We start from the raw sequence: 16,218 nt of genomic DNA, 5'->3' as shown, positions 1-16,218 counted from the left end.
TCCAGTGATGCACCAGAAATACTTTCTAGTGATTGACCAGCAACACTTTCAAAGAAAGATCCAGATTGAAAGGGGAATATGTCAAAATCGACTTTAGTGGAGCCATTTTAAAATGGAGTTGGGCTGCTGTTCCAGAGAAACTGCCTTGCTGTCTTGAACCTTGGACTGGGCCAAACCTTTGGACTGGGCTAAAGCCACCATTGCTTTATAACTAATTGAGACGTTAACAGAGAAATGAACATCCTGATCACAAGACTGAAAATTTTGGACTTTCCCCTTGAAGATAGACTCAAACAATTATGTATACCCAGGGACAACTTAGCTTATTAACGCCTATAGACATTTTTTTAACCTCTTCTTTTCACATAATTATTGCTTTCCTTTTCTGATAAAAACCTTTTGTTTTCAACCTGTAAGCGGGACACTATTTGGGTTTCTGCCTGAAGCTATGCTCCCTGAATTGCAATTCTTGGATCCCAAATAAACTCTGCCTCTTAAACCGGTTTCTTTTTTTAAAGGTTGACACCTCGAAGTCTTAGGCCAAGCCCTTAACCCCTGGAGGACACAAGACACTCTTGTACCAGTCAGGTCTAACCTGGGTCACCCGCTTGTCTATACTTGCTCCATTTGGAAGCGAATCAGGAATTCCCTTTGCACATCTGTGACCACGTATACCAAAGAATCTGCATGAAGAGAAGGGACAGCCCCAAGCCAGGAAAAAGTTCTGTTTAAATGCAAAGGTTCCAGACGGGGACAAGTTGCCGCCCAACGGCGGAAACGGGTTTTGCCCGGCCACGCGTCCTCCTGCTGGCTGTCACTCAGGCACGAGGGGGCGTGGTATTTGGAACCGCCCAATCAGGGGCGCCGCTGGGGCTGGTGGGTGGGGCGACGCACCGTACCGGCGTGGACGTCCTTTCTCGCTCCAGCGGCGCTTGGGTTTGGGTGTCGCTTGGCGTTAACGGTCCGTGGTGGCTCTGCTGCAGCCTCTCACGCTGTGATCTGCACTGGCCGTGGGAGTCACAGGAAGGACTCAGGGGACCCGGGAGACCTAGAAATGGTGAGTGCGCGGCCCCGGGTGAGGAGAGCGGGAGGAGGGGCTGGTCGGAACCGGCCGTGGCGGGACCGGCCTCCCCGCGGTCGCCTCCGAGTCTGCGGACCCGAGTCCGTGGGGGCGCCGCTCGGACCTCAGTCCCCTCCGGCCGCAGCGTGGGGGCCGGGCCCGCAGCCGGGACCCCGGGCGTCCTGTGGTCACTGCGCGCGGCGACTGCGGCCCCGGAGCCTCTCTGGGCAGCTCTGCGCCCGCAGCCCCGCGTGTCCCCAGATGGTGCGGTGACCGCGGGGAGGGTCATCGGGGACAGTCATGACTCGGTCTCCGGGGCTCCTGCGTGGGAGGAGCTGTGGGCTGTGGGGTCGCCGGTCCCTCCTTTCTCCCCGGGGGCACCCGTTTTCTCCTGAGTTTTCCAAATGTTTGGGGAGCAGGGTCTCAAATCCACGACCCTTTGGCCCCAGGCTAGCCTTTCCAGGACTGGCAATAAATCCCTTAAATTTCCAGATCCCTCCCCACGTTCCCTTCGCGATTCACAGCATCATCAACAGTTTGTCCAACGGAGTGCGTTTCAAACAGACTCAGTATTTTAATGGTTTACCCTTTTTCCACCGAGCCATGGATGGCTCTTTAAATTTTAAAGATTTACTTTTTGTGGGTATTTTACATGAGAGGAAAGCAGAGAATAACTACCTGGAATACCTTGTATGAAATTTTTGTGCGTCTCCCCCCAGGATCCTCTGGGCACAGACAGCCTATGGGAAGTCCTTTGGGTGGAGGGTCCTCTTGAGAAACTTTCCTGGGTGATCTGTCCTGTTAGCACTGCCCCTCCCTGGTTTGTCACTCTGAAAAGATGTATTGACTTATATAGTCTCCATTTTTCAATAGGGGTAAAATGTATTTAATTAATATTAATAGAGCTTGAAAGACAGTATAAATTATTTCCAAAGGGGCAAGAGAGGTGAGTTTTAGAAAAAATAAAATATTCCAGTATTATATTCCATTTGTTAAGAATTCGTATTTCACCTTTTTCCTCCCCTGAGCATGTGCAGTAAGTTTCTGAGGTGTCTTCTTTACTTTTGGGTGATTTCAAATGAAATTCCAGGGCTTAGACTTGAAGACAAGAAGTGTTCAAATATGATTATTTACAAAACAAAGTCTTGCCATTAAAATAATAATTGACATCTTTTTTCCTGATAGGAATAGATATTTGGGGTTTTCTGGTTAAAATAGTAAAAGTTTGTTGCAGTTTTCTTCCCTCCTTTATACATAAACAGTGTTTGAATGATTTTGCTGAATTGTTCCAACACTGGGTTTGTGTCATTTGAGATACCAGTGGTGTTCAGAGGACTTCCAGTGGGAAGCAAAGCCTGAGGTCATTGTCACCAAGCTAAGGCCCCCTTGAGTCTGCAGAGGGAAGGACTTGAAGGCCCAGTTGTTCTTCCTGGGGAACCTCCCCCTGCAGGTGTCCTGCCTGCTCACACCCCCCATGGAAGGAGCCTGTATACTGAGAGGAGCTGCAGAGCCCTGGAAAGCTGGGGGTGCACGTGCTCATGAGGGGGAGAGTGATGCCCTTTCTGAGGCTGTGGTTGTGGTTCCTTAGGCCTGGACATTTTAAATGTTAAATTTGAGTGTTACGTCCATGATATCGGTGCACTCAGAGTGCAATTTGTGCACATTGAGAAAGTGTGAAGATCAGGAGTTCTGTCCTGTGGACCAAGGGTTTATGAATTTGGGAGTTCATTTGGGTCAGAACCTTAAACTGAATCAGGCTGAGCGTTTCCTCACTTGTGAGAAGGGAAGCCTGGGGGAGGCCGTGCTTCCATGCTCACAGGAGATGGGAGGGTGTGTGGAGCTCCCAGAGTTCACTCCTGTGGCTGCTCAGGTGCCCCACCCTCCTCCACCAGGGACTGACCCACTCCAGGGGTTCTGTCTCAACCAGGAGAGTCTAGACCCCAAGTCTAGGAATGTGTTTAACTTTCTGAACGTGTGTTTTCCTTCTGAACTGTAGACAAGCAGGCTGCTGCTTTGAGCTGATTCGAATATTCGTGTTTCTGTCCTTGAATTCCTTTATCAATTGAAGATTGCAGCCCCTTGATTCTAGTTTTCATTCGCACTTAGGGTTTTAAAATGTAAGTTGATTGACAGATACTAAGTGAGTACAGCAAAAACATCGTGGAACCAAATAGAGTTTTTGTTGCATTTAGGCAAGAGAACTTCAAGATACAAGATGAGTATATTTAAGATCTCAGGTCCATTTTCCATTTTTAGGTCAGTTTTTGTAAGTTCCTTACCATAGAGAACTTTGACATTTAAAATGCTATACTATTCCTAAGACAGATGAATTCCTCTTTTAATGGTTGTAAGAAAAAAGCATTTGAATTTCTATTTTCATTGATATGGGGAAAACACCTCAAAGCTTATGTAAACCTTTCAAATTCCTAGTACAGTTAAAGGCTTAATTGCAAACCCCTAATGTATTATAATATGCTACTCGTTCCTGAAAATATCTCCAATGTTTACATTAATGGAGGACAAATTATAATGCCCCTTGTCATTTTAATTACAAAGGGATTTTTCAGTTTTCTTTTTTTATGGTTTGCAATTTTATATCTGTTACTGTTTAAAGGATCAAATCTTGGAGTGGTTGCCTATGTAGAAAAGTAAAAATTAAATTAAGTTTAAAATGCAAGAGTTAATTAAAAATAATGATTAAGCATAGGAAAATATGGTGTATAGAAATTTTCTCCTTATTTTAAATAAATAATACTTTGGAAGGATTAAAATACTCCTTTCAGAGGAAACTAACTTAAGGAGACTCCCTGCCTGCACGTCCTGCCCCACTCCTCTGCTCTCACTCCAGCCCCCCTCAAATGACCAGTTTTGATCACTGCTTCATCCTCCTGTTAGTGCTTCTTTATGTAAAAACAAGCCAGTGCAAATGACTGTTTTTCTTACCCCTGTTTGTCCTTGTAATGAGTGGCCAGGGTCCACATATTTGATGTTTGACTACTGAAAACTTAAGCCTCACCCCTCCCTTTCCCCTAGGCCTTCTTGTCTGGACGGGCTGATGAGAAAGCCTGGAGGCTCCTGCACTGTGAGCTGCTGCTGCTGGGCAGCTCCTCCTGTGAGCTGTGCTGCCCTGTGTGCACTGTTCACCCACCACGCCTGGGTCTATGTACAGAGGACTCTGAGTTGGCAGTTTTGGTAATTCCTTGTCCTTTGAGAGGAGGAGTATGAGAATGGGCCCTCGTTATAGTGGTCCTCGGTCGATGTCTTGGCTGGAATCTGTGTGTGTTTAGAGTGAAGAAGTGACTGAGGCTGGGGTCCCCCTGACATTAGCAGGGAATCTTGGGAGGTACAAGGATGATTCTACCCTGTGAATGAGGTGAGCCCATCAGATGGTCACTCCTTAAAGAGCAGTTATTTCAGAGAGAAAGAGAAGAGACAGGGAAAGGCAGCCAGTAGATGGTGAGATTTCAGAGGGCTCACCAGGACCCCTAAGTAATTCTGCTGCTGCCCCTGCATCTTTTGCAACAAAGATCCTGACCCTCTGGGTTATAGTGGACAACACCCACAGTCTGAGTTTGGCACAGCAAAGGGATTAGTTCAAACCCAACTTAAGTCTGGGGTCCTTAAACTCTACAAAGAAATCAGTTGTCATGGAGGAGGCCTCTAACCCTGTCGGCAGTGACTGAGGCTCTCAGGAGGAGGGCCGTAAGTGGTCCATAGGCTTCTGATGCAAGAACCTGCCCTAGTCCCACACTGTATGCCATTAGAGCTGCTGTTGTCACCAGGTACTGAGATCTCTTGAAAATAGAGGCTCTCAGAAGCACTGAGCATGTGACCCTCTACCGAGGTGCCTGTTATGCCTTTGACCCTGGAAACAGCCTCCCACCAGCTCAGCCCAGCTACTGACACCTCCTCGTGATATGACGGAGCCTAACCTTGGCCCTGCAGCTTATGCCGCCTGCAGGAGGGGCATGACCTTTCTTCCTTCAGTCCCTTGAAAGATGCTAGGGTGCTGGCATCTTGGTTCTCTCCCAGACTCCTTGGCTCCCTGGGTAGTTCCTTGGGATTAATTGAATGCACAGCACTGGGAAATGCATAGACTTTAAGGACAACAATACACATTCTTACATGATGGAGCTCAGTGGAGAGTTGCTACTCTTCATCCCTTAATTGGGACATCCCTGATGAAGAACCACACCCAAGAACATAACCACAGCTAACCAAACATCAGGCAGTCATCTTACTACTGACAAAAAATTGGCCTCATCTGCATGTGTTTACAGACTCTTGAACAGTTGTCTAAGAATTGCCCCATGTCTGTACATTACTAGGTCTACAATACAAGGACTCACCAGGACACTTACTATCTACCTCAGAGTTCTAACACTCCTGAGAGTAACCATGGCACTTCTCAGAGTGTACAGTGCCACACTCGTCAACAAGGAATTCAGTGGAAGTTTCACCTCCCCTACAGGTATCAGGCTCATAGAACACCATACTGGCTTACTCAAATAAGTCAACCAGTTGAAAAGATGAACCATTTAAGTCATTAGTTAGTCATCAGGAATGAATTGTAATGAGTCTGTCTTCACCTTTTTTTTCTATAGACTTCAGTGTTTTAGAGCAGTTTTAGGTTTACAGAAAAATTGATCAGAATTTACAGAGTTCCCACATAACCCTTCTCTCTGCATCCACACAGTTGGGCACTCTCTCTCACATTTTGTATTACTGTAGTACATTTGTTAGAATTTCCAAACTCATATTGATACATTACAGTGCACACTGTACATTGGCATTGACTATGTGTTATATACAATGAGTGGGTTTTGGCAAAGGTATAATGACATGTATCCTGGGCTGGCCCCGTGGCTTAGCGGTTAAGTGTGTGCACTCTGCTGCTGGCGGCCCGGGTTCGGATCCCGGGCGCGCACAGACGCACCGCTTCTCTGGCCATGCTGAGGCCGCGTCCCACGTACAGCAACTAGAAGGATGTGCAACTATGACATACAACTATCTACTGGGGCTTTGGGGGAAACATAAATAAATAAAATTAAAAAAAGAAAAAAGTGTTTTTTTAATGACATGTATCCGTCATTTCATTGTATGGATTTACCACTGATTGTCTATTTGCCTCCTCAAGGACTCTTTCTTAACTCTAACTCTTGCCAATTTTGAATAAAACACCTACAAACATTCATGTGTAGGTTTTGTGTGAACATAAGGTTTCAACTCATTTGGAAAAATGAGTGTGATTGCTAGATCCTACTTTATGTAGTAGGATTATATATTGTTTTATATTTTTTTTCAAGATTTTATTTATTTATTTTTTTTCCCCAAAGCCCCAGTAGATAGTTGTATGTCATAGCTGCACATCCTTCTAGTTGCTGTATGTGGGACGCGGCCTCAGCATGGCCCGAGAAGCGGTGCATCAGTGCACGCCCTGGGATCCAAACCCGGGCCGCCAGCAGTGGAGCGTGCACACTTAACCGCTAAGCCACGGGGCCGGTCCTATGTATTGTTTTAAAAGTAAATTCCTGTCTTCCATTGTAGGGGTACCAAATTCTGTTCCCACTAGCAATGAATGAGAATTGCCTGTATCTTCACCAATATTTGATGTTCTGAGTGTTTTCAATTTTACCCATTTAATAAGTGTGTAGTGATACCTCATTGTTGTTTTATCTGCAATTTCCTAATGAAATTTGGTGTGGAGCATGTTTTCATATTGCCAAATTCCCATCTGTATATCTTCTTTGGTGAGCTGTCTGTTCAGATCTTTTGCCCATTTTTAATTGGGTTGTTTGTCTTCTTAGGGTTGAGTTCTGAGAGTTCTTTGCATATTTCAGATACCAGCCATTTATCAGATACGTGTCTTGCAAAGATTTTCTCCTATTCTGTGACTTGTCTTTTCCTTCTCTTAACACTTTCTGAGAGCAGAAGTTTTTTATTTTCATGGAATGATATTGTTTTTTTCTTCTTCAGATTTTGCTTTTTTGTTGTATCTAAAAATTCATCACCAAACCCAAGATCACCTAGATTTCCTCCTCTGTTATCTTCTAGGAGTTTATTACTTTTGGATTTTACATTTAGATCTATGTGTTTTGAGTTAATTTTTGTGAAAGGTGTAAGGCCTGTGTCCACATTTGTTTTATATGTGTGTGTTTGTATGTGTGGTTATCCACTATTTCCAGCACTATTTGTTTAAAAGACTCTTCTTTTTCCATTGACTTGCTTTTTCTCCTTTGTCATGGATCAGTTGACTATATTTGTGTGGGTCTATAGGAAAGGAGTTGACTTCTGTACCCTTCAACCTTGCTATACTCTCTTATTAATTTCAGGAGTTATCTCTGTTATTGCGAATTCTTTCAGAGGTTTCACAGAGATAATCATGTCATATGGAACAAATGTTATGAATATAGCTACAAGATTCATGAAGATGTTCTTTCTTAGGAAGCGGAAGTTCCCCTCTATTACTAGTTTCTTATGGTAAATGGATGCTGGATTTTATCAAGTCCTTTTTTTTTTTTCATTTCCTCCTTTCCTTTCTGATATTAGTGATTTCTATCTTCCATTGTTTCTTTGTTTTCTTGACTAGATGTTTATCAATTTTATTAGTCTTGTCAAAGAACCAGTTCTTTTTGTTTTAATTTTCTCCATTCGGGCCGGCCCCGTGGCTTAGCGGTCAAGTGCACACGCTCCGCTACTGGCGGTCCGGGTTCGGATCCCGGGCGCACACTGACGCATTGCTTCTCCGGCCATGCTGAGGCCGTGTCCCACATACAGCACCTAGAAGGATGTGCAGCTATGACATACAACCATCTACTGGTGCTTTGGGGGAAAAATAAATAAATTAATTAATTAATTAAAAAAAAAACACTTAATTTTCTCCATTCATTTCCCACAATGACATTGATTTCTTTTCTAATTTTATTATTTCTTTTATCGTGTTTACTTTAGGTTTAATTTGCTCTTCTTCTTATTGTTTCCTAAGGTAGATGCTTACATTATTGGTTAGAGATCTTTGGTTTTTCCAATGTATTTGCTCCATGACATAAATTTCCCTCTAGGCACTGCTTTTTATTCACCCCATAACTTTTGATATGTTGTGTTTTCCATTTATTTAGGTCAAAATAATTTTTTGTTTCTCTTACATCTTTGTCTTTGATCCTGTGTATTCTTTAGAAACATGTTCTTGAATCTCTACATATTGGGGGTTTTTCCAACTATCTTCCTGTTATTGATTCCTAGATAAATTCTTGCATGGTGTGAGAGCGTATCTTGTGTGATTTCTGTTCTTTCAAATTTGTTGACGTGTGCTTTATGTCCCAGAATGTGGTTTGTGAATGTTCCATGTGAACTTGAGAAGAATGTATACTCTGCTGTTGTTGCATGAAGTGTTCCATAGATCACAGTGAAATCCAGTTGTTCCACAGTGCTGTTCAGTTCACCTCTGTCCTTCCTCATTTCCTGCCTACTGGAATTTATAATTTATGATAAGGGGTGTTGAATTCTACAGCTATAGTACTAGATTCATCTATTTATTCTTGCATTCTCTCAGTTCTTGCCTCATGTATTTTGCCCCTCTGTTGTTTTGCAGGTACACATGAAGCATTGCTGTGCCTGCTTGCAGAATAGACCCCTTTATCAGTATCTAATGCCCCTCTATCTCTGAATTTTCCTTGGTTTGAAATCTGCATTGTCTATAATTCATATGCCTATGGCAGCTTTCTTTTTCTTTTTTTTTTTTGCTGAGCAAGCTTTGCTCTGAGCTAACATCTGTTGCCAGTCTTCCTCTATTTTGTATGTGGGTCATTGCCATAGCATGGCCACCAACGAGTGGTGTAGCTCCGCACCCGGGAACTAAACCGGGCTGCTGAAGCAGAGCACGCCGAACTTAACCATTAGGCCACAGGGCCAGCCCTATGGCAGCTTTCTTTTGATTAGTGTTGGCATGGTCTATTTTTTCCATCCCTTTACCCTTCATCTATCTGTGTCTTTATATTTAAAGTGGGTTACTTGTATACAATATATAACTCAGTTTGTTTTTTAAAAATCTGATGTTACTGTCTCTCAGTTGTATTGAAACCATTGATGATTATAGTAGTTATTGATACAGTTGGATTAATATTTACAAACCTTTTATTGTTTGTTTCTTTTTGTCTTCCACTTGTTTTCTGTCTTCTCAGCTTTAATTGAGCACTTTATCTGTTTCTTTTTTTCCTCCTCTCTCAGCATACCAATTACACAATTTTTTTTGGCTAGGAAAGATTCCCTCTGAACTAACATGTGTTGTCAATCTTCCTGTCTCTCCCTCTCTTTTTTTCCCCAAAGCCCCAGAAAATAGTTGTATATTCTGGATGTAAGTCCTTCTAGTTCTCCTATGTGAGCTGCCACCACAGCATGCCTACTGACAGATGGGTGGTGTGCTTCCACACCTGGGAACTGAACCCGGGCCACCGAAGTAGAGCGTGCCAAACCCTAACCACTAGGCCATCAGGGCTGGGTCTGCCAATTACACATTTTTTTAAAAACTCTTTTACTGGTTGCCCTTGAGTTTTCAGTCCTCATTTACAACTAACCCACCTCCTCTGTCAAGTAGCAATATACCACTTCACTGTGTACAAGTACCTCTTAACACACTATTCCCAATTTCCCCCTCCCTCTCCCTTGGTCACATTGCTGTCATTTATTTCACTTGTCTATAAGCTTCTCATTACCAAATATGTTGTTGCTAATATTTTAAACAAAGTCATATGTTACATTAATCATAAGGAATACAAAAGATATTTTACCTTCATTTATTCCTTTTCTAATCCTCCACCTTCATTGTTTATATTCTTTCTGATAAATTTTTGAATGTTTCTTTCAAAGTAGGTGTACTCATGACAAATTCTCTTAATTTTTGTCTCGGAAAGTTCTTATTTCACCTTTGTTTTTGAAGGATAATTTTGCCTGACACAGAATTCTAGGAGAGTATTTTTTTTCTTTCACAACTTGAAATATTTCACTCCACTCTCTTCTTGCTTGCATGGTTTTTTAAAAGAAGTCCAATTTAATTCTAATCTTTGTTTCTTTATACCTAAGGTGTTTTTCCCTCTGGCTTCTTTCAATATATTCTCTTTGTCTTTGATTTTTCTCTAGTTTGAATATGATATCCTTGAGTGTGCACTTTTGTAATTTATCATGTTTAGTGTTCTCTGAGCTTCCTGGATGTACAGTTGGTTGTATATCATTAATTTTAGGAAAATCCCAGTGAGTGTTATTTCACTGATTTCTTCTGTTTCTGTCTTTCTTTTCCTTCAGGTAGCCCATGATGTGTATTTAAAACTTCTGTTTAAAGAAGGTTCTCCAAGGGTTCAGAGATAATTGTGTTCTGTCTTTTTTGTCTTTGCATTAGACTCTAGTGAAATAGATTTTTTTGAGTACAGGCCATGTTAAGAACAGAATATTTGGGGCATATTTCAAAATGCCCTGTTTATTTTCTCTTTTCCAATTCTGGAGACACTGAGTTGCCCTGTGACCTAAATGCCCTGATGGATCTAAGAAGAGACATTCATTTCAAGCTTTTTTGCTTTTTTTCTTGTGAGCTCAGGAATGACAGCTTATAAATTACTTATATGCCATACCAGAAACCGGGAGTTTTCGTCTCCAATTTTTGATGATTGACTGTTAACAGCTTTAAAGTTTCATTCCTCCTTCTCCCTCTGTGACCCACATCAATCTAAGGTGATAGAAAAGTCTTAGAGCTTCCTCCTTTGACCATTGCAAGAGATTGAATCCATGCAAACTCCTGCCTTTGTGTGTGAACTCTCACCCTAGCCCACCCCATAACCTCAAAGTAAAAAAAAAGTCCATGCACCTTTCCTTGCTCTCTCAAGCTATTTCATGCCTGCTTGAGAGGCCTGCCTTACTCTCCCTCAGAGACATCAATTATGGAAGTAATAAACCCTTTCATACCATATTGGCAGTGTGTGTTGTCATCAGCTGAGGGATTCTTATGCTCAGAGGTTGAGCTATCATGCTCCTTTACTCCCTGGGGAAAGTTGGAAATGACAAAAGAAGGGAAGGCAGCCTCTAGAATGGCTAATTGGGAAACACTTCCTCTTGAAGTGGGAGAATGGAAATTTTATGTTCTTTGGAGGAAAGCACTGCTGACACCTTTATGTATTTTATAATCATGGACAAATTGACCATCAATCCTTTGTGGACTTCAATGACCTCCCTTGCAATCTGCAGCTCTTAACTTGTTCCTCAAGGGCAGCAAGGCCCAGGGTACACTGTTAGGGTTTGACCAGAAAGAGCTCTTCTGGCACATTATTATCTCACTGTGTGTTCTAAAATTTGGCTGGAAGCAGTCCTGAGGCACGTGAGTATGGGGATTTTGTGATCTAAGTTGTCATGTCATCTTCCTCGTGTCTGAGCTCTAAGTTCCAAATAACTTTCTAGCCCCATTAAATTGGACAGAGAGAAAATGGAAGAACAGAGTCTGTGATAAATATTATACAAGTTAAAAGCACAACTGTTCCACAAGAATATTTATATTCAGCCAACTGCATCTGATTACTTCTAATGGTCTGGAGGGCTTTAGGATGATATGTCCAGCTGAACCTTGTTAAAAGTTTGCTTTCCACAGGCCGCCTGAACTCTCATGCTTGGTGAGGGCATAGAAGAAAAAGCGTCCAGTTTTCAGTGTGTTTTTATCCACTTAAACCTCATGCAGATTTGACCCTCTGCCTCATGGAGTGCTGTAACTGGTGGATAATAAGGAAGAAAATGAAAGAATTTTTCTCACAAGGAATTGATGGTCTTAAAATGATAATATTTGTGGGCCGGCCTGGTGGCTTAGTGGTTAAGTGCGCATGCTCCGCTGCTGGCGGCCCAGGTTCGGATCCCGGGTGCGCACCGATGCACCACTTCTCCGGCCATGCTGAGGCTGCGTCCCACATACAGCAACTAGAAGGATGTGCAACCATGACATACAACTATCTACTGGGGCTTTGGGGAAGAAAAAAAGGAGGAGGACTGGCAATAGATGTTAGCTCAGAGCCGGTCTTCCTCAGCAAAAAGAGGAGGATTAGCATGGATGTTAGCTCAGGGCTGATCTCCCTCACAAAAAAAATAAATAAATAAAATGATAATATTTGTTTCATTTATATAGCATATCTGTTATTTTACAACATGCTCTGGAACCTGCAATTAGCTATAAATAAGATGTAATGTAAAGTAAAAATGTGTAATAAATTTCCATGTGTTCATGTTGCTGTTAAATTTATGAAGAAGTGTGGACAGAGAGTAAGTTTCTGATGATCAAGTCACAGAATAAATGTTTGGAGATGACAGAATCATGCATAACCTTCCTGTAAATGGAGTATAGATGTCCATTGCTATGAGTGTCATGCTTCCTACTATACACATATTTGGTATGTTTTAGGATTCAATGGCCTTTGAGGATGTGGCTGTGAACTTCACCCCAGAGGAGTGGGCTTTACTGGATCCTTCACAGAAGAAACTCTACAGAGATGTGATGCGAGAAACCTTCAGGAATCTGGCCTCTGTAGGTAAGGATGACAACTTCCCTTCAGTCTGTCAATTAGAGAACAAGTGTTTCTTGCCTATCAACATTGTTCTAAGATGTGGAATGTGGAAAGGGAGCACTTTGATAAATAGACTAGGCACTATCATAGCTCATCATGGACTGAGAAGGTAATAATTTTTGTATAATTTCTAATATTTTGGAATTATGTTTCTGGATCTGCATTTTAGGAAAAAAATGGGAAGATCATGACATTGAGGATTCAGACAAAAATCAGGAGAGAAAACTAAGGTGAGTCACACTCATAATGGAAAGCAGTGTCTCATGTGAGAATCCTGATATGTTAGAAAATTTTAAAAAGAGGCAAACAAAACAACCACTGCTTCAAATTTATTTCTTCTCAGAATATTTTCACCAAATTACTTTTGGTAACATGACATAGATGTTCAGTGTTTGCCAAATATTTCACTTGGGAACAGTATTAATAAATATATAATAAATATATCACTGTTTTGACAATAGCAAGGGTGAAGTCCTCTTGCAGAGCATTATCTTCAATTTCAAACACTTCAGACAAGGCAGAAAACCTACACTTTTGCTATAAGTCATAAAAATGTAGTTCAAATATTTTACTAATAAATATAAAATGATTAGTAAAGAAATCACTAATAATACATTTCTCATTTTTGACAGAAGTTATACAGTAGAGAGAATCTGTGAAGGTAAAGAGAGTAGTCAATGTGGAGAAAATTTCAGCCTTATTCCAAATCTTAATCTGATCAAGAAAACTCTTACTGGAGTAAAACCATGTGAATGCAGTGTGTGTGGAAAAATCTTCATGAGTCATTCATCCCTTAGTAGGCACATCAGATGTCACACTGGATACAAACCATATGAGTATCAAAAATATGGAGAGAAACCATATAAATGTAAGGAATGTGGGAAAGCCTTCAGTTATTTCCAATATTTTAAAAAACATGAAAGAAATCACAATAGAGAGAAAACCTACAAATGTATGGAATGTAGGAAAGTCTTTATGTGGCTCACAACCCTTCGAAGACACATGATAACAGCACACACTGGAGAGTCTCCTTATACATGTAAGGAATGTGGGAAAGCCTTCATTTGTTCAAGTTCACTTCAAATACATGAAAGAATTCACACTGGAGAGAAACCCTATCAATGTCAACAATGTGGAAAAGCCTATAGATATCATCAAACTTTTCAAATGCATGAAAGGACTCACACAGGAGAGAAACCCTATGAATGTAAAAAATGTAGTAAAGCCTTCACTTATCCCAGTTCTCTTCGAAACCATGAAAGAATTCATACTCGGGACAAACCTTATGAATGTGGGAAACCCTTTATAGCTCTCTCAAATCTTCAAGTACACATGATCACTCACATTGGAGATGGACCTTATAAATGTAAGGAATGTGAGAAAACATTCATTTCTCCCAGTGCATTTCAGTTACATGCAAGGAGTCACACAGGAGAGAAACCCTATGAATGTAAGCAATGTGGTAAAGCCTTCAGATATTACCCTTCCTTCCAAAAACATGAAAGAAGTCATACTGGAGAGAAACCTTATGAATGTAAGGAATGTGGGAAAGCCTTTATTTGTCACAGAAACTTTCGAAGACACATGAGAATGCACACTGGAGAGACACCATATAAATGTGAAAAATGTGGGAAAGCCTTCAATCAGCGCAGTTATTTCCGAAGGCATGAAAAAATTCACTGGATAAAGCCTCTTGAATGTAAACAGGATGGGAAAGACTTCAGTTGACCCACATCTTTACATGTGAAAACTCCCTTGGAAAAGAAATAAAAATATAAGTAACATGAGAAAGCTTGATGGAAGTTAATCTATGTGTAATGTTCCAGAAAACTTTCAACGTGAAAGACTTCTTATAAAAATAAATAAGTTGTGTTTACCAAGACTCTTAAAGTGCACCATTGTACTGTGGATTTCTACTAATTACTTTCAGAAATGAATATTGAGGGGAGATAATTCTGTAAATTGTCTTTCAACAATAGTACAAAAGATTAATAAGTAGTGCTTTTTCCTTAAATTGGGGAATATTTTCTCTTTCCTTTTTGAAGCCTATTGGATCCATGGGTGAATTGAAGTGTATTTATAACACAATTAAATTTAATATTTTTATGTTTTATTTGTTCTCTGTTAAGGAGCCATTGAAAAATGAGAGTTTGGTATTTGTTGGGATTTTCCTACTGGCCTGTGACAGTTCGTGGATATCCCTAATCCATTATAATCATTCTACCTTTCTTACTGAGAAAGCTCATTTTTTGGGGTGAAGGATATAAAAGTGTTTTTTCATTTTCTATACTAATAAAGAGTTGGAATAAATTTATACATATGGCAAGTTTATGAAAGAGTATAGTTTCATGTGAATTATTATTTTCATATTTGGGCCTTTGCTTTTTGTCTTTCCTTCTGACTGGTATTGGGTGAATAGACTTTGAGTTAAGAGAGACCTAATAGGGCAACAAAATCTAGAGCTGGAGATATTCCCCCTGTGGGTCATGTTAGGGACTAGATTTTCCAGAATCCTTCCCCTTTATGGTTCCATGTTAGAATTCACTGGTATGCTCACTTACATGTGATTTGGAAGGCAGAAGCAAAGAAGGCATTAGTCAGATTTTGGAGAGAGAGATACATAGGAGCTTTGAGGACACTATCTTCCAGCACCTTATCCTGATGCTGTCACTTTCCAATCAAGACTATCCTCAAAACCACCAACAACTATTTGATATCCACTTTCTGAGAGGTGTAAATTTCCACTGATATCTTCACAAAATCAACATCAAAGATCCATCAGAGGTTGGATACGGTCGTGCACTGCATAATGACATTTTGGTCAATGACGGACTGCATATATGATGGTGGTCCCGTGAGATTAGTACCATATAGCCTGAGTGTGTTGTAGGCTGTACTGTCTAGGTTTGTGTAAGTACACTCTGTGATGTTTGCACAATGATGAAATCACCTAACATTTCTCAGAACGTATCCCTGTCATTCAGTGGGGTATGATACACATGACTGTATTTTTATAAGCCCTCTTGTGTCCCCCTGGAAACTAATTCAGACTTTCATGCTTGGGAGTATTCTCTGATTCCCTCTTGTCTAGATAATATCCATATAAGGTCTAATTTGTATAGGAAGCACCTTATGCCGTTAGTAATGCTAGTGAGCATGTTTTCCTGATTCACCATGACATCTACAATGAGGCATAAAAAGAAGGATGTGGGAGTTTGTTTCTCTGCTGCATTGTGCAGTGGCTGCCTTGGCCCAGTGCTTGCACGTGAGAACAGTCCCCTTTCTCACGTCAGGAAGACTGTGTGGGTTTCCTGTTACTTGTAGCTGAACCACTACAGGGACCACTATTGAACCACTATTGAGGGAATATTGAGTATTCCCTCAATAGGTTTTCCATGATGTTTGATTGTATGTTATTAAAACTACATGCATTTCCTTGTGAAATGAACACTTCTGTAGTTTCATAGAAATAATTTATTAACTGTTTTCTAAGCTGTCGTATGCTTAACATATGTTTTTCATTTCCTTAGAGGATATATTAAAATATCCCATTATGGTTATGTATTTTCA

At 41.0% G+C, this 16,218-nt stretch overlaps 1 protein-coding gene across 2 annotated transcripts; it reads left to right on the top strand.

Moving 5' to 3' along the window:
- Nucleotides 1–932: 932 nt before the first annotated feature.
- LOC101395898 (uncharacterized) lies at nt 933–14,754 on the top strand. 2 transcript variants are annotated; one of them, XM_087425398.1, is made up of 5 exons: nt 933–1,057; nt 4,094–4,252; nt 12,486–12,612; nt 12,818–12,878; nt 13,281–14,754. In XM_087425398.1, exons 1-5 carry the CDS (start codon nt 1,055–1,057, stop codon nt 14,374–14,376), a joined length of 1,446 nt encoding a protein of 481 aa, XP_087281524.1. In that variant the 5' UTR covers nt 933–1,054; the 3' UTR covers nt 14,377–14,754. The 2 variants fall into 2 exon arrangements, with proteins under 2 accessions (XP_087281524.1, XP_087281525.1); XM_087425399.1 differs by lacking the exon at nt 4,094–4,252.
- The last annotated feature ends 1,464 nt before the right edge of the window (nt 14,755–16,218 follow it).

The sequence above is a fragment of the Ceratotherium simum genome, chromosome 39, assembly GCF_057802395.1.
Source record: "Ceratotherium simum simum isolate JZ-2026a chromosome 39, ASM5780239v1, whole genome shotgun sequence".
Classification (NCBI taxonomy): domain Eukaryota; kingdom Metazoa; phylum Chordata; class Mammalia; order Perissodactyla; family Rhinocerotidae; genus Ceratotherium; species Ceratotherium simum.
This window is presented reverse-complemented; position numbering and strand designations above follow the sequence as displayed.